Source organism: Panthera tigris, chromosome B2 (genome assembly GCF_018350195.1).
Source record: "Panthera tigris isolate Pti1 chromosome B2, P.tigris_Pti1_mat1.1, whole genome shotgun sequence".
NCBI lineage: Eukaryota > Metazoa > Chordata > Mammalia > Carnivora > Felidae > Panthera > Panthera tigris.
The window spans coordinates 91245522-91267078 of NC_056664.1; the positions used below are offsets into that span (position 1 = coordinate 91245522).

Sequence of the window (21557 nt, forward strand, 5' to 3'; positions counted from 1 at the left end):
TGCTAGATAAATCAAAATGTTCACAGTAAAAAACTTTTTGTTAAAAAGACCACATTGTGTACCAATCCTGTAGATTGTGTATAGGAAATGAATACCGTCACACTAAGGGAACAACTCAGGAGGCTGCCTTTATGTTGTGACTGCTAAGACAATTTTTAGAACTTCCATTTTGGAATTGGTTTTAGGATACACTTACATACAACACAAAAAAAACCCAACTCCTTTACTTTATTGTTATCTCTGCTTTTAGAACAACAAGAAAAATAGTGTATGGCTTACACATACATATTTCACTCCAAATGTTTTGACTTATTTTCAAAAAGAAAATCTACCCTTATAATTAAGATTGTTAATAAGGATATTCAAAAGTATATGGTGTAACACCTGAAGGCAATTCCAAAAAAGAATTTTAAAAATGCGAGCAAATTTAAAATAAAGTGACTGTTCTGAAGATGCAAAAATCATTTGCATGTGTTAATTTGACAATATCCATATAAAAAGTTATTGTTTCATTTTCTCTTTAAAGAGAAGTATGTGCTTTCTGGACAAGGTCAGGAGCAGTCACATGAGAAGTAAATGCATTTTTACAAATACATTCTAGTGAAAAGATGAATATTTTTTAAGAAAGACTTCTCCTTTTTTGTTTGTTATCTTAGTCAAGATAGAAAATCTGGCAGGGAGAGATAGATAACTAAATCGTAAAAGTTGAAATAACATAGCATGATAATACTGTTATTGTTATTATTATCTCCCTGGCTACCAAGTATCAGAGTAGAGAAGTACTTTGTTTTCATAAAATCCTTAAATGCAAAAGTGAATACCAAATTATTATTACATATAAATACTGAGGGTAAAATAACCATTCATCTTTACTTTCTCAGATAGTAATTAAATGGTTAGAATTATACTATTTACAAGATGAATACTTATGTAAATATATTACAAATAAAAAGTTCATCTATGTTATGTTTACTGAATTTTAGTTTCTTTGGAGATGGTTTTTATATCATTTATAATGTAATTTTCACTAATGCTATTCATTAGCTTTCACTTACAAATTGGTTCATGTATATTTTTATAGAATTATAATGTTCATTAATAATAGCGGAAGTGATGACCTAGATTTCAGTTTTATCTTTTTAGAGATTTATTCGTGTTTTTACTCCTATTCCTAAGTTAGTTTTAATTTTTCGTTTTGTTTTTAAAAAAATTTTTTTTGACGTTTATTTATTTTTGAGACAGAGAGAGACAGAGCATGAATGGGGGAGGGTCAGAGAGAGGGAGACACAGAATCTGAAACAGGCTCCAGGCTCTGAGCTGTCAGCACAGAGCCCGACGTGGGGCTCGAACTCACGGACCGTGAGATCATGACCTGAGCCAAAGTCAGCCGCTTAACTGACTGAGCCACCCAGGCGCCCCTTAATTTTTTGTTTTGTACCATATTTGCAGTTGATGTTTCTCTTATATAACTAAATTCATCCATATCTAATTTAATGCATTTTGAGTCACAACTGAGCTCCTCTGGTATTAAGAAGGTTGAATTATGGTTATAATTTCTTTGAAGTGATCTTGAAAGTTCAACCTAATCTGAAATGAATTTTGAGTTGTAAAATGGTAATTTTGTGAGTGTGAATTAGTTTAGTTTGTGTTTTAAATAGTAGATTATACTTTTCTTCATTTCTTTCAACCACAATATAGCCAGACTGATGCCAACACATTTAAAGATAAAAGTTATGGATATAGGTATGTCAGAAAATTATCTTGATTTTTATAAGTATAAGTAGATTTGGATATTTATCCAAGCAATCCATATGGTTTTTTAAGTTCATTGGCATTGTCAAGAATCATTCTCCTCACTTAGCTCTACCTCTTACTTGCCATATGATCTTTGACAAGTCAGTTTACTCAGCTTTAATGAGAGGTAAAATTTTATCCTGCTTATTGCATTGTTGTGAGGATGGAGACAGAGAGAGAGAATGATTCTCCTCTCTAGTTTTTAAAATTAATATTTCTTTTCCTTTCCCCCTTAATTTTTTTTGTTTTTGTTTTAATTTGACAAGTCAGTTATCACATAGGTAGGTAACATTTCAAAATAAAGTCCATTAAAGTATGATACAAAGCTTTATGTACTTTGTTAAATGAATTATAGGAAAGATGGATTTTTTGGTTAAGTAGTTATTTTCCATTCCAAAATTTGATAAAATTGGCTGATTAAATAACACACAAACATCAACATATATTCACTGAACTCTACTTTGGAACCCTTGTTTATTTGTTTTATTTTTCTCTCAATATTTTGTACCTTGTACTTTGATAATTCATTCTAAAAATGTAAGCACTCCATCCAGAAGAGAAGTTGAAAATTCAATGGATTATGTAGAAGGTTATCTATGATCAAATCAAGTTCAAGGTTGGACATATTTGGAAAACAACATAGGTCCCTGGTATAAAAACTTTGGGTTGCTTTATTCTTCTTGAGTGACTGTGGTGTGGTGAAAGAGATATCTGGCACAGAAATCCCTATTATAGAACCTACTGAACAAAAATAAAGCTTGAGATTTGCAAACAGAAATGAAATTGAATCAAACTCATAGTTACTCAAGTTATGGGACTCTAACTCGGAGATGAGGAGTTATTTTTGTTTGTTTGTTCATTTGTTTTTAAATAGGTATATGTTAAATTGAATACCTGGATAGAAGAAGAAGCAAAATTAATTGCCAGTGTGATTGACACAGTGCAGAAAAAGACAACATAAAAGTCTATAGTTTACTAAATTGTAATGACTATTGGAGGATAGGATATGAATACTAATTAGAGGCATCACTGCAAAAAGCCTGGCAATTTCTACTCAGAGGTATAGAAGGAGAAGATTCTAGTAGTCTAGTTTGTGTCAAAAGAAAGGAGAAGTCATGAGGAAAGTAATTTTAGTTAAATATAAAAGTTTTGAGTAGAATGCATGAAAATTGTTTCTCCTGCTGTCTTTAATGGATGGCAGTGTAAAGTGATAAACCATATAAACCACTTTGCCTCACCTGTTGTTGTTGGCATTGCTGCCTGGGAGAAACCCCGTGCTGGAAAAAGGTGGATATTTTTTCATGTTCCTTGTAAACTGGCCTGGGATTAAATCATTTTTAGCCTCTAGCTTCCTAAAATGGTCCTCATGTACTCTCCAGTGGATTTAATCCTGCTCAGTGGATATAAAGGGAGTTGAACAGGTTGTCAACATATCACACACACACTTACACACCCACTCGCACAACCAAACTATTCTTACCATGCTCTAAAGATTAAAGTTAGCTTTATTTAGAAATCACTTAACACATACTAGGAATTATCATTTTTGGAATTAACTTCAAAGGATGGTTTTTAAAAGCTACCAACTTAGTTGTACTATGCATATAGTTCTGGGTTTTGTTTTTGTCATTCGTATTTCTACTAGATTTTTTTCTTTTGGCATTTCTTTAGCTTTCTTTACATATTTTATTCTTCTGCCTAATTATTTAAGGTATCTGTTTTTTAAAAAAAATTTAATGTTGATTTATTTTTGAGAGAGAAAGAGAGAGAGAGAGCAGAGGAGGGGCAGAGAGAGAGAGGGAGACAGAATCTGAAGCAGGCTCCAGGCTCTGAGCTGTCAGCACAGAGCCTGACATGGGGCTTAAATTCACAAGCTGTGAAATGATGACCTGAGCCGAAGTCAGACTCAACCAACTGAGCCATGGGGTGTCTTTTTAAAAACTTACTCTTGTTTACTCTGTTAGCCTGAATCTATTGTTTTGCGTCTATTTTACTTCATCTTATGGTAGCTATGTTGGAAAGTGTATGTTAGCTTATCTGTGAATCACCTTAAATAATCACCTTAAATAATCACCTTAAAAAATCACCTTAAATAATACCAAAGACTACAGAAAGGCAATTTCAACAAAATTGTGCCTATTGTTGTAACTCACAGCAACTTGCTTTTGCATACAAGTTAGGAATCTACCTTAAGCCTTGGACTAGATGTCTAATTACCCTCATCTCACTTTTCTTGTTTTCGTTATGAGTCTCACAAAATGTATCTCACAGGAATATGAGAGTTTAAATAACATCATGTTCTTAAAATGATCAACATAACATTTTGTATGCAAATTCTCGGCTAAAAAGTTTTAAGAAAAGCAGCTAAGAATATGTAAATATATATATATATATATTATACACACACACATATATATGTACACACACACACACATATACATACATACATATATATATATATATATGTATGTATATTGTCAGCAATATTGACCCATCTTCTTTTAATGCATTCTAATGTTGGTGGTGATTAGTGTATTATTTAAATTTATCTGCATGAAAATGAGATTTAATAAATTCTCACAATTGATCTGAATATTTCCTTCAATTATTCTATAACAACATTATGATAGCTAATAACATTTAGACTTTATATAATTAAATTTTAGAATTAAGAAAATTCTAATTATGGTGCATGTTTCCTTATGGTGTATTTTTTATGAATTTCATACCTAATTGCCTATCACTTCATTAAGTGCATTTTTTTTCGTTCTTTCAAATATTTATGGAGAGTCTTTCTGTCAGTACCTGTAATAGGTGTAGAGATGTACCTTCACACCATAACCCGGTAAGAGTCATGAAAAACACAGCTAATCACTAAATTGAATGTATAATTAAAATCTACAGATGTTGGCTTCAATGTGCTGAGAACACAGAGTTAGTCTAGAAAGACCTGGGGAGCATGCCTATTGAATCAGCCTTATAGAGAAGATTTCACCAGAAGCTCCATTAACAACTTCTGATTATATCACTGGGCAAAAATGGGTCACATGATTAAATTACAATGAATGAGAGGATAGCAAATGTATTTCCTGTTAGAAAGAGGTTTGTTAGAAAAGAATAAGGAGAAAATATGTAGACAAATGGTTTTGTCTGTTAGAGCTTTATAGCTTCAGTTATTATCATCTTTTCAGCTTAGGAGTAACAGAGAGCCTTATCACTGAATTAATAAAGTGTGGGTTGACATGACCAAGCTTGAGATTCAGAAAGATCATTCTGGCTCAGTGTAAAGAACAGGCTGAAAGGGGCAGCAGTGGATATGAAGAGAGCTGTTGATAGAGGATGTCAGGTGCACGAACAGTTAAGAGCATTGCATGTTGGAGGGTGACAGGTAGCCTGAAAACAACAACAACAAAATTTAAATTTTAAAATATGGAGGTCATTGGTATAGTTACTCAGATTTATTAAAAAGAATGTAACTGGAAGACATATTGGGGTGGGTAGAGGACTAGGTAGGAAAATCAGGAAACGGAATAATGAAGGCAACTCTGTTGTAAAGAGAAGGAAAGAAAAAATATAGTACTGTCAGGTGAAAGAATGTCAACAAGACAAAGGGAAGTTAAGATCTAAAAGACTCAAGCAAGCTTAAATGTTGTCAGTTGAAGGGCAGTAATACAAGAGAAATAATTATGTAAGATTCCTGTAAAAGACAAAAAGGATGTGGCAGAATCCAAACCACAAAATGAAGGATTCACTGTGGGAACAAGGGGAACAGAACAGAAAGAGAAGAGGAGAGCTTGCAATATATGATATAAGGAGATTTTTACCAGAAGGTTTTTGGATTGGTTCTTGAGTTTGTTCCTATAAGTGATTTCATTTTTCACTGTGAAGTAAAGGCAAGGTCAATTGCCGACAGGTGAGTGAGTCCACAAAATGTTTGGAGTTTCAGAAAAGGAGAGAAAGTTGAAATAGGCATCATGGAGAATAAGTTGAGATAAGTATTATACTTTGGATAGTACTGAGCACCTACTTTAGCTTTACTTTTTGTAGTATGACTTTTTCTAGCAACACTGTGCTGCTTTGCTACAGACTTAGAGGAGGTGGATAGTTGGTTTTATTCAGGATTGAGGTTAAGTTAGCTTTCCCAAAGAAGAGAGAGAGGTTGGTGAATTTAGGATATTAGCAACATTAATTTTGGAATTACAGGTCATGAGAGTTCACTTGAACAAAGTGGACTATAAAGAAGTAGGGAGTATTGATGAATTGGAATATAGCCCATCAATGGGCATGAAGAAACAATGAGCTTGGAAACTGTAGACAGTAAAAAAAAAAAAAAAGAAATGAATAGGCACTCTAGAAAAGAAAGAGCTGACAATCATGCAGTAGGATATTTGAGAAATTGATTCTGAAAGTAAAGAAAATGTAGGTGTTGATAAATAACCTATATGACCATGGATATGGGTGGCTAAGGCTCTACTAAGAAAGTCTGTTGAAATGATTGTCAAATAACATGAAGTCACTCAGGACTTCCAGTGAAGGCTATGCAGTGCTGTTATTGGAGCTGGCTTATACTGACTTGCAGGAATTAAATTTTCAAGAATTTTATAATTTGGTTTATATCATGTCCATAGCTTAAAATGGCAATAGTAGGGATATTTAAACTATAAAAACCAGGAAACTTTACAAATCCAGGCCTTTTCCCCTTTTGCAGAAAGCCAATTGTTAAACATTTACTAGTCCATTACTAATAGAAACAAACATCTGGGTACTACAATATACTAAGAATTATAGAAATATCCAGAAATGAGTAGAAGACTATAGTAAGAGGAATTCGATAGTCAGATTGAATGGTATGGGTCTTAAAAGTGTAGGGTTTTATACCTTGGTTTGTTTTCAAAGGGGTTAGGACAGTGATGATTTGGAACTGGGGAAAGAACAGAGAAGACGGTAATCCTACTGCACATATCTTCCTTGAGATATGTGGAATGTGAAATACATTATAGTATTTTTATTAATATGTATAAACTACATTTTAACATTGAAATGAAACTTAAAATTATTTATGCAGTGCAATAATGTGGATTTCTTTATGCTTTGCTTTAAAACTAGGCCAGTGGTATTCTTTTCCTTATTAAATTAAACCATGAACAGAACAGAAAGAAAGAAGTAAATGTACCTAGTTATTCTGCTAAATATGCATAGTTATACAGACCTACTCTGATGAAAGATATCTTAGCATTTATATGGTCTAACCCATTTGTTTTGCATATGAGCAAATTGAGTTCCAGCGAGATGAAATTACTCACCAAATACCACTTAGCTTGGTAATACCAGAGCTGAGACTAATACCTCTGTCTTCTATTTATTTTTACTTTATTTTTTTAATGTTTATTTATTTCTGAGAGACACAGAGAATGAGCAGGGGAGGGGCAGAGGGAGAGGGAGACACAGAATCTGAAGCAGGCTCCATGCTCCAAACTGTCAGCACAGAGCCCAAGGCAGGGCTCAAACTCAAGAACCATAAGATCATGACCTGAGCTGAAGTCAGATGCTTAACCAACTGAGCCACCCAGGCTGCCCTGTCTTTTAAATTTTAGAACAATTGAAATAATTCCATTGTGTGCATTTATTCATATATCTATGCATCTTTGGGGCTCATTTACTCAATAAATACCTATTGGTATTAGGAGGCACTGTTCCTGGTATAGAGGCCGTTTTGTCCAGACAAAACAAGAAAAACATGTCCATTTTCATAGTTTATCTCATAGTGGATGGAGATAGAAACTGAACAGATGCATAGATAAAAATAGGAAATATACTACCTAGTTATTAAGAGCTATGGATAAAAGTAAAGCAGGAGGCATATCTATGGTAAGTCGGGAGTTGGAATTATTAAATAATATAAAAAGTGGAAGTTTTCCTTGAGAAGGTGGATTTTGAGCAAAGACTGGAAGGAAGTGAAGAGTGAGGCACACAAATATTCAAGGAAAGTGGGTTCCAGTCAGAGAAAACAACAAGTTCAAGCCCCTACGTTAGAATGTGGCTCTTCTAATTAAAAGGTGCCTCAGGTTAAAGATTCAGGTAGTCATTAATACAGTTACCTTATACATATTAAATTCATGAATATTGTGATCAAGTAGGCTTGTCCAGTCAGTGGATGGAGATGTTAATAAGGCTGTTCATGTCTTCGCCCTTAAGTCCCTGGGACTCAACTAAGGCCATTTATTTACTATTTATAAACAAAGCATTCATTTTATGTATAGTTTAATGTAATAAGGTTATAACAATACAGATATTATGTATCTTTAAAATACTTTGGTGAGATTTGTATAATCTCCTAATAAAATTATGAAACCCTAGAAAAAGTACTGGCTGAAAATGAGAATGATGACTCTTTTAAAAAGAGTTTCCAATGTTGAGGGGTACCTGGGTGGCCCAGTCAGTTAAGGGACTGACTCTTGGTTTGGCTCAGGCCATGATCTCATGGTTCGTTGAGTCCAGCCCCATGACCAGCTCTCTGCTGACAGCATGAAGCCTGCTTGGGATTCTCCCTCTGCTTCTCTCAAAAGGCAGATTCTCTCTCTACCCTTCCCTTGCTTGTGCAGGCTCTCTAAATAAATAAATAAATAAATAAATAAACACATAAATAAATAACAAACATTAAAAAAAGTTTCAAATGCTGAGGTTTTTATTTTGGAGTGTGTGTGTGTGTGTGTGTGTGTGTGCGTGCGTTTCCTACATCTATTCATAGAGCTCAAGCAGGGGAGCGGCAGAGAGAGAGAGAGGGAGACACAGAATCTGAAGCAGGCTCCAGGCTCTGAGCTGTCAGCACAGAGCCAGATGTAGGGCTCCAACCATGGGATTATGACCTGAGCTGAGGTCTGATGCTTAACTGAGTCACCCAGGCACCCCATTAGTGATTTGAATCTTAAAGGAAAGAAACTTACTTCCTCTGACTTTCTGTCATGTCTTTGGTTCCACCTTATCTGTCATTTGTCATGGCACCTATCGCACAAAGTAAATTCTTAGTTTACTTGTCATGTACTATGAGACTTAAAGCTTTGCTACGACAGGGGCCATGCTTTGTTTTTGGCTAGTCTCTGCATACACATCCTGGCATGAACAGTTCCACCTGGCTGGTGCTCAATACATATTAGATTGAAAAAATAACTGAGTAAATGAGTAAGCAAGTGAATGCTTCCATATTTCTAAAAATCATAAATTGTTCTACAGGTAAAGGCATATATAGGGTAACACAGTGGGCAAATGCTGCAGTCATAGTATAGAGTTACTGTTTCTCCATTGATTACATAAAACTTGAGATAAGAATACAGTCTGATACCTTTAGAGAGCTTGATAGCTTGTCAAAGTGACTTCATATTTTTTTCATCTATTCATCATAACATTTCTGTGAGATTTGTAGGGAAGCTTTTTATTAGATATAGCTAAGAACTTGGGGCTTATTCAAGGTTTTCCATTGACTTGGTGAAGTTGTTTCCTAATTTTATTTAAAATTGGCCAAATGATAGTAAAATATATTGTTGATTACTATTATTTATGAGAAGAGAAAGCATTTGACCAGGAAAGTTCAGGATACCTCATTTAAAGAATAAAATGCTATAACAGAAGACTCATTATATCAGGGATTCTCAATAGTGCAGAATGAGTTATCAAATACTGGTTAACCACCTAAAAATAATAACTGCCTTTAACTGCACAAGATCATTTTAAGTTTGCTGCCCATCATATCATGCCTGCTCAAAATGTCATCTCTTATTCCTCTATTAACTCTCAGTAACACAAGAAAAACATTGTTTCATTGTCCTTCTCTTCAAATTTCCTGTTTTAAGAGATTGCAGATGCTTTGAGATAAAACTGCCAGAATTATTCCAAGGACTGACAGGTTTGCTAACAACCAAATGCTTTCAGATCACTGCACTAGCCTCAGATCCATCTTTGATATGAACCACATATGGCTTCAGTCCTGTTTTCCTGAATTAACTCTAATTTCCTAGTGACCAAGGTCAGATGAGTCCAGATAGGGCTCAGCTGTTCTTACCTAGCACATATGTTCCAGTATTGTTGGTAATTTATTTACTGTAATAAAAAATTAAAATGCAAATCTCAGCCAAATTCTCCTTTACCAAGGGAAACCTTGAAATAGGCTATTTCCAAACCTTGTACTAGGGACTATTACATGTGACTTTTTCATAACAAATAAGAAATATTATGATAGCACTTTTGCCCAAATATTTAGGTTAATATTAGAAACAAAATTGGTTATGTGGAATTTATTGAGAAGGAAAAACTTGAGTAAGTGTCCAGTACGACAAATTTACTTTGCTAATGATAAAAATTGGTGAGAAATAATTGCCTCTTTTTTTAGTAATTTCACCATATTCATCCATACACCAAAGTCCAACTAATGCTGCCAGACATAATGGTTTAGAAGATAAAACATTTTTCCTGAATGTTTTTTTAAATCAAAATAAGTGGATTCTTAATAGAAAGTCTTCTTTAGATTGTTTCAAGGTGTTTTGGGTCTTGTACCACTTGATTAACGCTGTTAAAGAATCTGAGTTGTAGTCAACACTTCTAATATTATGTATAATAGACCATCTCAAAAATAGTATGGGATTGTCTTTGTGATCCTGATACTTTGTGGTTATGAAAGTTCAAAGAAGATTAATGTTAAGGAGTTGGAGTTTTATTCATGAAAATAAAGTTTAACCTAGAACATACTTAGAAGTTAATTTTAAATTCTTGCTTCTGGAGGTCACACAAATATTGATAATGTTATTTTCTTATCATTTTTAGGCTGACAGGTTTAATGAGCACAATAGGGTTTCCAAGTTATAATTTGTACTTGACAGCAAGCAAAACGAATGAAGGTGAAGAATTTGTTTGTGGGAAAAAAATTCATTTGTGTACTAAAGAATTTAAGCCAAATATTTTTTTTAAGAAAAGAAGGTGGCTTTGTATTTGTACAATGTGTTGCTCCCAGTAAGAAAAGTTCTATGCAAATGGTACAAGAGTAATTCTTGCTTTATTAGCTTTCATAATATTTTATAAGAGATAGAAACAAAACTTCAAATCACTATCCTTATAGTAATCTTACCACTTCTAAAAGTCTCTCTAAAAATGCTCAGGAAACACTGCCTAAAATCATTAGTTATTTGAGATCTGCAAAGAGCCAAATAATTTCAGGTTGTAAACTTTGAGTTCTGTCAGAAACTAAAACAAATATATTCTTAAATTGTAAATCATTAGCTAGCTCTATGTTTAAAATATTTTAAGTATTTATACCGAAATCTGTTCTTAAAGCACAAATCATTTGGCATCTTCGAGTTTTTAAAAGTATTGTATCTCTTACTCTTTGTAAGTTTATTCTTGACAAGAATATTTTCTTTTATCCTTCTGTTGATGTTTCATAGCCCATAAAACTATTATAAAAAGACAGTGCCTTATGAACTAGTTTCATTGGTTTTGTGCTGATGTAGCAGAAACCAAATCAGCTTACAGACCTCAGCATTTTGATAAAACAAACACGGCTAAACATTGACATCCTAAATGCATCCGATTTAACATAGAAGAAAAAGTGTCTTTAAGTGGGGCACAAAAACAACAACAAAGAAATGGATTCCATTGTTCGGAATCACAAGGTAAGTTGCTTGAGAAAATAAGAAAATTTTAAATGTGCTTTCCTCTGTAGTGCTTTGACTTTCGTATGCATTTCCAGAAATCTCTTTGAGTCATGATTTAATTTATTTGCTTAACTTTATCTAAATTATTATGTACAACATAACTATAAGGATAATACTTAGCAATGTTTCTCATTTTTGCCAAAGAATTAATTAGCTTGTTATGTAATTAAAATTCTTCTGTAAAATTATGATGTCATAAATCCTATCATCACTTTTCTCTTTCCAAATCTATGTTCACTGGTAATTGTTTTTTTTCTTATGAATTAGCCTTAGTTCTCTCATCTGTGTTAAGTAAAGGAGTAAAACAAGATTTTTCCCCCACTAATTCAATATTTCTTTTACTTGGCTAAACTCTATCTGAACAGCTTTTCTCTTATGCTCAATTTGTCATTATCTCAATGCTTTCCTTAAAGAGAATTACATTATTTCATGCTTAGCTTATTACCTGACTTTCATTTTTCATATTGCTTTAAATAATACATTCTTCTTGAAAGTCTTTCCTAATCAGTTAGCAGCAGTAATGCACAGGGCCAAGCTATGTCTCAATTCCTGAATCATTCCTGGTGTCCTACATTGATCCTTTCCTCTCTGTAACACCAAAGCTAGGAAACCTGCAGAGACTGTACATTTTCTTCGTTCCTATCCGTGATTTTATCCTGTCCCTTGACAATAGTTGGTAATGACTTCATTGAAAAAAACCAATCTTAATCATAGTAGATTAAACAAAACATGGTACACTTGGTTCTTTCAATGTGTCCCATCTTTCACCTACAGTCTTATGTGCAACTTGGTATGTCCTTTCTTCTGAGTTTACATACAACTTTCACACTCAGTGTACAATATTTTATTGATTGTTAATTTAATTTTTAATTATTTATTTAGAGAAAGAGATCATGGGAGGGGCAGAGAGAGAGAGAGAGAGAGAGAAAGAGAGAGAGAGAGAGAGAGAGAGAGAGAGAATCCGAAGCAGGCTCCACACTGTCAGCACTGAACCTGGTGAGGGGGTCAAACTCACAAACTGTAAGATCATAACCTGAGACAAAATCAAGTCACACCCAGGCGCCCCAATCTATTTTTATTCCTAATGTTTAATTTGTACAGCTTCTATCTATTGATTTTGACCTTAAAGTTTCCATAGTATATTTTACTTTTAAAATGTTCAACACTTTTCTATCTTACTATAAATAAATCTGGCTGAGGCTTCTTATTTCCTCGTTACATAATACGTCTTAGAGTGTCAGTATAATTCCACATATGTTTAACACAAATATTTTGAAATCACAGGTCAAGCCAATTGCAGTGTTTTAAATCCTCTTTTATTCTACTAGAGATTCACCATACTAAAACTAGGCATTATTAATTGTCTTTCTTTTTCTGGCTTTTTAAACCTCTCTTTTCTCCTGAAACCTCCTTATTGGCATTTAAACATGCTTCAATCTCTTTAATCTTTGAAAATCTTACCTAAACCAAAATATTCTTCTATCTACTGCCATGGATCTCCTGTTCTTTAGAGGCCTAGTTACTGATATACTTTTAGTTTTCTTTTTTGGCACTTTCTGGCTCTACTTTACTTCCTCCAAATCCTTCCTTAATCCACTTCTATGTGTTTTCTAAATACTTCACTATATTAGCTCTTGCTAAAATAACTAAGGAAGTCTTTCTTGCCAAATCCAAAGGAAATTATTTCATTCTCATTGTATGCATTTTTTTCTTTTTTTGGCAAATCACTACAGGTAAGCATTCCCTCACTAAGTATCCTCTTGCCTTCATTTCTGCAGCACCACAGTTTCCAGATTTTCTTTCTTAATCTTTGTTCACTTTTTTTTTTCTTTTTGCGTCTCATTTTCAGGCTCACTCGTCTCTGCCAGCCTCTGAAATTCAAATTTTCACTAAGTTTGATCTTGGTATTCTATAATTTTTTTTTCTCATCTATCCACTACTTGGTCTTCTGTATCCAAGAAGACTCCAAAATCTTTATCTTTAGCTTGACCTTTTCCTGTACTCCAACTTCACATGACCAATTTATTTAGATGTTTCTTAGGTACCTCCAACCAACCTACTAGGTATAATCCTTTCTGTCAGCCTTCTTTTGATGTTTTTGTTTGTTTGTTTTCTTTCTCGGTGCCTCTCTAGTTTAAGCCAGAGACTAATGATTCATTCAACCTAAACATCATCTTACTTCCTAGTCCAATAATGACCAAACATTATTCGTAACACACACACACACACACACACACACACACACACACACACACCTTGAAGTCTTGGTGTTTCTATCTCCAACAGTACTTCCCCAGTGCAAGTACTGTTACGTAGACTTCTGCTGTATGCTCCTAAGAGTTGTGGTATTGGCATCATAGCCGTCTGTGTTTGTTAATTGGCCTTACCCAAAGGAAATATAAACTTTTAGTGTCTTCATGACAGGAGGTAGTTTTATAACTTAAAGTGCCCACATAAATTAAGATCTTTGCTTCCCAGAGAGACTGGACGGTAGAGGTGCTTATCTTCTTTGATGATTATATTTCAAGGATGGCTTCTGGGTCCTTGAGAAAGATAGCCCTGGACTATAAAACTGATGAGAGGCTTTTAAAAAGATTTGCATGTCAAAGATTCAAAATAAGAATTTACAATGACATAACTTTCTGAAGTGAATAATCTAAGAAAGAAGAGTGAAGGGACTTCAGTGGTTAGTCCATCTGAATTCTGGAAAGGCCAGGATAAAAGTGAGGTCAGTGGACTGTATACAGAAAGAAAGTCGTCTAAAGTTGAGAAAGCTGAGGGATCCCTTATCTTTTTCTCTATCATCGCTAGCCTCTTCTAGTACCATGTTCCTTGACTCTGTGCCACAGCCAAAGTGTACTTCCTTCAATTATGTCAACCCATCAAATTCATGTCCAAGATAGCATCTCTTAACTGATTTTCCCCTGTCTAGAAAGTTCACCTCTCATTATGTAGTTGACATGGACTCAGCCTTCAGGTATCACTTCTTTCCTTCTTTCTGTCTTTTTAACTTTTTTTTTTTTTTACTACTTTTCTGGAGATTTCTTTAAACTTTATTTTCTAAAATTTTCCTTGAGGTTTTCATTTTTGATATCAGATTTCTATTTTTTTAATTTTTAAAATGTTTATTTTATTTTTGAGAGAGAGAGAGAGTATGCACACAAGTTGGGGGAGGAGCAGAGAGAGAGAGGGAGACAGAGAATCCGAAGCAGGCTCTGTGCTGACAGCAGAGATCCTGACATGGGGCTCAAACTCATGAACTGTGAGATCACAGCCTGAGCCGAAGTCCAATGCTCAACCAACTGAACTACCCAAGCACCCCTTGATATCAGAAAATTGGTAATTTTCTTTCAACAGAGTCCATTCAATTTTTTTTTTTTTGTTTATATTTAACTCTCTGAGAACACTTATGCTATATTGCTTGTTTTATTCTTTATATTTCATGTTAGAGGCTCCCTTCAACTATCTGGTTATCCTTGGTTGTTTGATGATATATAACAGACTCTACAAAGCTCACTGGAAACTCTGGATGATTGCTCAAAGCTGAAAAACTGTGAGCCTTGCTAGAGGGTGATGTGGTAGATCATTTTGTTGGAAATCCATGATATGTACCCTAGATAGAATTGATGTAGTGCAATGATTAAGAACATAAACTCAGTAACTAATATGCCAATGTTTGACTCCTGGCTTTGGCATAAAGTAGCCACATGAATTTGGGCAAATTATTAACCTATCCATGTTTCAGTTTTCTCATTTGTAAGATGACAGAAAAGATACTTATCACCTAATCAAAATCTTGTAAAATTTGAATTATTTAATATTTATAGATAATTTAGAATAATACATCACACATGCTGAACTTTATCTGAGTTAACTGATATTATGATGATGATGATCATCATCATCATTATTATATTTCTGGTGCAGTCAGTTTTGCTTGAAAAAATCTTCTGTGGTCTCTTCTGGAAGAATTCTAAGAACCAGGACAGAAAAAGACCTGACATTGGTTGTAGACTCCAACTTAAATTTCTTCTGGTTTCAATATGTCCTCCCTGGATCACCTGTGTCCAGTGTGTTCTTGTTTCCTCTCCAGGGAATAAAACCTCTAGTCTTCTGCTTGGGTGAGATGGAGCAGTCACCATGATGCTCAGAGAAAGGGAAGGGGGAGGAATGGATCAAGGATCAAGGATCTAACATTTTTAAAGACATTCTTTCAATAAATTTTACTTTTTTTAGAACTTTGGTCATCTGGGTTTGAGAAGCATATAGAAATTCCAATTTGAGGGTTGATGGGGGTGAGGGAGAGGGGGAAGTGGGTGATGGGCATGGAGGAGGGCACTTGTTGGGATGAGCACTGGGTGTTGTATGGAAACCAATTTGACAATAAATTATATTAAAAAATAAAATGTTCACAAAAACTAAATAAAAAATATAAATATAAATAAAAAATTAGAAAAGGAAAAAAAAAAGAAATTCCAATCTCTGAGACTTCTGTGGGAGAAATAGCGTTATAAAAGTTACTTAACTGAGTTACAATTCACCTTTCTGCTTTCCAGCTTCCAAAAATTAATTTCTGTTGTACATTCTTCTATTGTTTTGTGCCTTGTGGATTCATGCCATAGGAGAGAACATGTACTCAAAGGCGATAGTCAACCTGCCATCTTTGCCATACTTTTGACATTTTTTTAGGAAAATTAACATATAAGCATTTGGTGGTAGTATGCTCTCTTTTGGAAAAATAATCAGAATTATAAAAATATCATACTATTGCACAGTGTGCTCACATGTAGTGTCTTATTTGAGCCTCACAAGAACACTGCAAAGTTGGCAGAGATATTTGACTATTATGCACATTGAAATTCAAAGAGATTAAATAGCTTGTATAAGAACATAGATTCCATTAATAAGAGACATACAGCTAGTGATCATTACTCCTGTCTCAGTCTGAGTATATTCAGAATCTACATGTTACTTAAGTATAGGTAACCAATTATTTCCGAGTGGTTAGGTCTGTAGAGAAAAAAGCATGCTAAGGTTCCTATTCAGCTTATGAATTTGTTCAGATACTTTGTTCAAATGCATTGCAAGCTGTCTTAGCTGCTTTAAATTTGAAGGTTTCAGTAAAATTCATGTTGTGGAGTCCTTTTGTTTTTAAACCAGTGATGAACTGGATCCTCTTTGCTACTCAATATAATAGAAGTAATAAAATTGCCGGGAGGTGCTAAAGATTAGTCTGCCTTTTCAACTTGCTGTAGAAATAGGTGAGAATTGAAAGGAATCTCCACCCTTACCACACACACACACAGAGTCTGCAGGCGCAGTGATGATTTTTAATCACACTTTGGGTTTTACAGTTGTGTTTTACAGCCATCAATGGGAGGTGCAAAGAAGTGACTGTGCTAAACTAGAAATTGTGATCAAAGAATGACAACAAATCAAGCAAACAAGCCATATAGAATGTATATTTCTAAACTGAAATATCTCTTCTTTGGGTTTTTATTTTTATTAAGAGAAACAAAAAAAATTTGGGTGACTTCTGTATCTAAACCTATTCTACAATTCTAAGAATAAAAGAAATACTTATATCTTCTTCCGACAGGAAAAATGAGTAAAGCTATACAAAAATTATAGACAATAGATTTCTGGAAATCAGAAGTAAATCAATGAGAGATCTTATATAGCAATGGAAGATTGGAAATGATTAGTTTCAAAATGATTATCAATAGTAATTTCTAAGAAGTGCTCATAAGAATAAAATATAAGTGCAGGAAAACATTCAAAGAATTTTACATGAAAATACATTTTGTAAAATTCATACTTGGTCAATTAAAGTTTCATTTTATAGATTAGATATTTCAAATGTAAAATAATACTACATTCACATTAATTTAAAATTAAACTATATATATCCATAAAGGATAGATTAGAAATAGTCTTTAGTTTCTTGGTTTTCAGTTGTTAAAAAAAGTTTGATCTGTTTACACAGCAACATATTAACTGTTAAAATAGAATTTTATACTGTTATTATACTGTTAAAAAAGAATTTCTCTTTTTTAAGTTGTTTGTGTTGTATAATTTTTAAATTTGAAAGTACTATTAATATTTTAAAATTTATATTGCATATTATAACATATATAATACTATAAAAAGTGGAAGATATAATGATGTATGATTTTATAAATATATAGACATATTTAAATGATTATTGCTATTATAAACAATCTGAGTCCTCCTCTATTTGGGACAAAAATACTACTTTTCAAGTTCTTTTTAAATTAACTTGTGTCAATGGATGGAATGTGTTATCACTAATTGGAAATCATGTAACTAAAGCAATAAAACATTAATTGTTAACGTTCTTATAACTGAAACAAAGGAGAGAATTTAGGCAATTTATGACCACATTAGGTAAAAATAACTTTTTGTATACTTTCTTATCTCTGCTTGGTTTAGGCCTCAGAGAGTATGCCCATGTTATGATACTACACGGTAATATCATATTACCATGATATCTCATTATCACTCCTTGATAAAGAGTTACTTTTTAAATTATTAAGTCATGAGAGTGCAGTTGATGACCTACATTTTAGAATTATCATTTATGGGATTTTATATCTATTTGTTATCAGCCACAGATTTACTAAATCAAAAAATATGTCCAACTTAATTTTTTATTAAAAATCTCCTTAATCTGCAGGTGAGCTTTAATTTTGATTTTATTTTGTATTTAGGTCTCGTTTGATGCAAAACATTAGGAGAAAAACTTTTTATCTTTGAAAGGAAGTGAGTTTGTTCTGGCTATTGTCATTATGTAGTAACATTTGGGAAGCCAAATGAATCTATGCAAAATCTCACTATTGGTGGGGTGCCTGGGTGGCTCAGTTGGTTAAGCATCTGACTCTTGGTTTCAGCTCAGGATATGATCTCATGGTTTGTTGGTCTGAGCCCCGAGTTGGGCTCTGCACTGACAAAGCAGGGCCTACTTGGGATTCTCTCTCTCCCTTACTCTCTGCCCCTCCCCTGCATGCATGTGTGCAATCCCTCCCTCCGTCTCTCTCAAAAGAAAAAAAAATATATCACTATTGGTCTTAACTATTCCAATAAGGATTTCATCATAACCTTAAATATTCCTTTCATTTTTCTTTTCTACTTCCAACATATGATCATGTTATTTTAAAATAATTGACATGCCACCAAAGCTGCTCAAATTTGTAATCCTATCAATCTTATTCTAGACTTTTTAGCTGCAGTCTTTCAAACTTTGAGCCACTGGCCTTTTGGCATGCCTTAGTGTTTCATTGAAGAGCAAAGGTTTGAATTTTTACCCTCTCTTAGCCCTAATGCTCTACTTGTTTTTAGAAAACACTCATTATTTTGTTCCCCCAGCAAATTTAAGGGTTTTCTTCCTATTTCATCATTGAAATAATGCCATAAGTTTTCTAAATATTATTGTGCACCTGCTTTTAGTGGAAGAAGTAGTAATATCTCATTTATGACCTGGCATATGTAGGACTAAATACATGCTTAAGCTGTAAAAAGATTGCATATTTATGCACTTGAAAATAGTTTCAACTTTTTATGACAGTGCTACCAATATAGTGAATATCCTCCTTGTGTTTATAGCTTCAGTATTATTTTTTGTATTTGTGTAAGAGTTTAAGTGACATAAGGGCTTACAGCTGAGCTTTCCATAAGCAGATGCTAACCTTTTCATGTTTATGTTTTTACCAGTGCCCTCTGAACAAAACCCATTTCATTCCTTTACTAATAAAACCCTAGTAAAGCCTTACTGAGAATTTTCATTTGGATATAAAAACTATTCAATTTTATTGGTCCAGGAAACTTTAGTTAGTTTGTAGATCTTAATCACAGCTTTCCTGAAGCAGGCTACCAGAGGTTCTGTGGCGTCTGGATTGCGTTTCAGTGGAGAATTTTACTTGTAACAAACTCCTTATATTTGTTCAACCTATCTATATATATCCTTGTGTATTCTTGGAGGATGATGTGACTTTGGGTGTCACAGTCAACCAAACGAGGAAAAAGAAAAAAAGAAAAAGAAAAACCTCAAGGTTGTTACAGTGTCAGTTGGTGTCCAGTGTCTGTCTCTTCCAAATTTGATGTTATAGTAATGTTGAAAGATAAAATTATACACATGAGATACTCATATGAGATACAAGCACAAAAGTTCCTCCTTATTAATATTATTTTCTCTTTTTTTATTGGCTTCTATGATTTACTAGCTGTACATTTTTTAACATGATTTTTGATATGTTTGTTAAATAAATTTAAATGAAATATAGTAAGTTCCATCTAAATATTGTAGGATCACATGGAAACTAAGGAATATATATTCTTACCTGTTTCATTTCTCCCTAGAAATCAAAAATATCTACATATGACAAAATGTGGGCCTTTATGAGTAGCAGGAGGCAGTCAGTACTCGTCAAAAGTAATGAAGAAGGAATCCAGAGAGTCCTCACCTCTGATTATGCTTTCCTAATGGAGTCAACGACCATTGAGTTTGTTACCCAGCGGAATTGTAACCTGACACAGATTGGCGGCCTTATAGACTCCAAAGGTTATGGCGTTGGCACCCCCATGGGTAGGTTTTATGTCAGTCACTTTTCTTTGTTCTTTAGTCTTAGTTGCTGTGAGGAGGAGGAAAAACAAAGCCTCCATATGCCTTTGGGAATTTTCTTTTTAACAAATCTATCTTGCTGTGTTCGCTTACTGTATAAAATCAGGAAGCAATTTGGACATCCGCTTCTAAATAGGTAAGTAACAAAAGAAAAACTGATTTCCACCAACATGGTTGGTAGACATTTTTACTGAATCGGTGTTGAAAAAACCCGCAACGTCAATGTAAAAGACCTTCTCAATTCTACATTATAAATGTTTTATGAATCAAATAGTTTTTGCATTTTATTTTTTTCAGATTTTTGGCTTAATGAGTATAGTATTTGAGTAGTATTTGAGTTAGAAAGTTAGTTAAACGAATGAGCCACAAATAGTTCATTTTTTCCTGTGGATATTCGCTTTATTGTTTAATTTTAGAGAAAATATTTTTTTAATTTATTTTTTTAAATATAATTTATTGTCAAATTGGTTTCCATACAACACCCAGTGCTCATCCCATGTGCTCTCCTCCCTGCCCATCACCTACTTTGCATTCTCCCCTAACCCCCATCTACCCTTAGTTTGTTCTCAGTCCTTAAAAGTCAATTATGGTTTGCCTCCCTCCCTCTCTGTAACTTTTTTTTTCTCCCCATCTCCTCCCCCATGGTCTTCAGTTAAGTTTCTCAAGATCCACACATGAGTGAAAACATACGGTATCTGTCTTTCTCTGCCTGGCTGATTTCACTTAACATAATACCTTCCAGTTCCATCCACATTGCTGCAAATGGCCAGATTTCATTCTTTCTCATTGCCAAGTAGTATTCCATTGTGTATATAAACCACAGAGAAGATATTTGTTTTAAGAGAAATAGCAGACTGTTTTCCAGTAACATATCTAGATCATTTGACATCTGGTTTAATTATTTATCACATCCTTTTGCTTTCATATGACAAAATTATTCTCTATAATAGTCATGAAATGAAATAAAGGATAATAATTGCCAGAAAAGGCAAACAATGGACATTTTGATTTATTGGACTTCATGTATGTGTATAATATATATGAATATGTATATTCATCTGATAAATAAGTGTATTAACATGCAATATTACAGTACATGTGTATATGTGGTGGGCTTAATAATGGATCCCCCAAAATATCCACAGTCTAATCCACAAAATATGTGAACATGTGACCTTATATGACAAAGGAGATCTTACAGATGTGATTAGTTAAGGATATTGAGATAGGGAGATTATTTTGGATTAACTAGGTGGATCCCTATAAAAAAGTAGCAAGGGTCAGAGTCACAGTTAAGGAGACATGACAATAGAAGAAGGGAAAGGAAGAATGTCTTAGTCCATTCCAGCACATGTGACAAAATACCAGAGATTGAGTAAAGAGTAGAACTTTATTTGTCACAGTTCTGTAAACTGGAAGTCCAA

General features: G+C 33.7%; 1 protein-coding gene across 3 annotated transcripts in view; it reads left to right on the forward strand.

Annotated features, from left to right (window-relative positions):
- The window catches only part of GRIK2 (glutamate ionotropic receptor kainate type subunit 2), a 649982-nt gene that overhangs the window by 593879 nt on the left and 34546 nt on the right, over positions 1-21557 (forward strand). For all 3 annotated transcript variants that reach the window (XM_042986881.1, XM_042986877.1, XM_042986878.1), the window contains exon 15: positions 19872-20097. In XM_042986881.1, coding sequence (XP_042842815.1) covers positions 19872-20097 — 226 coding nt within the window. The remainder of the gene's footprint in view (positions 1-19871; positions 20098-21557) is intronic.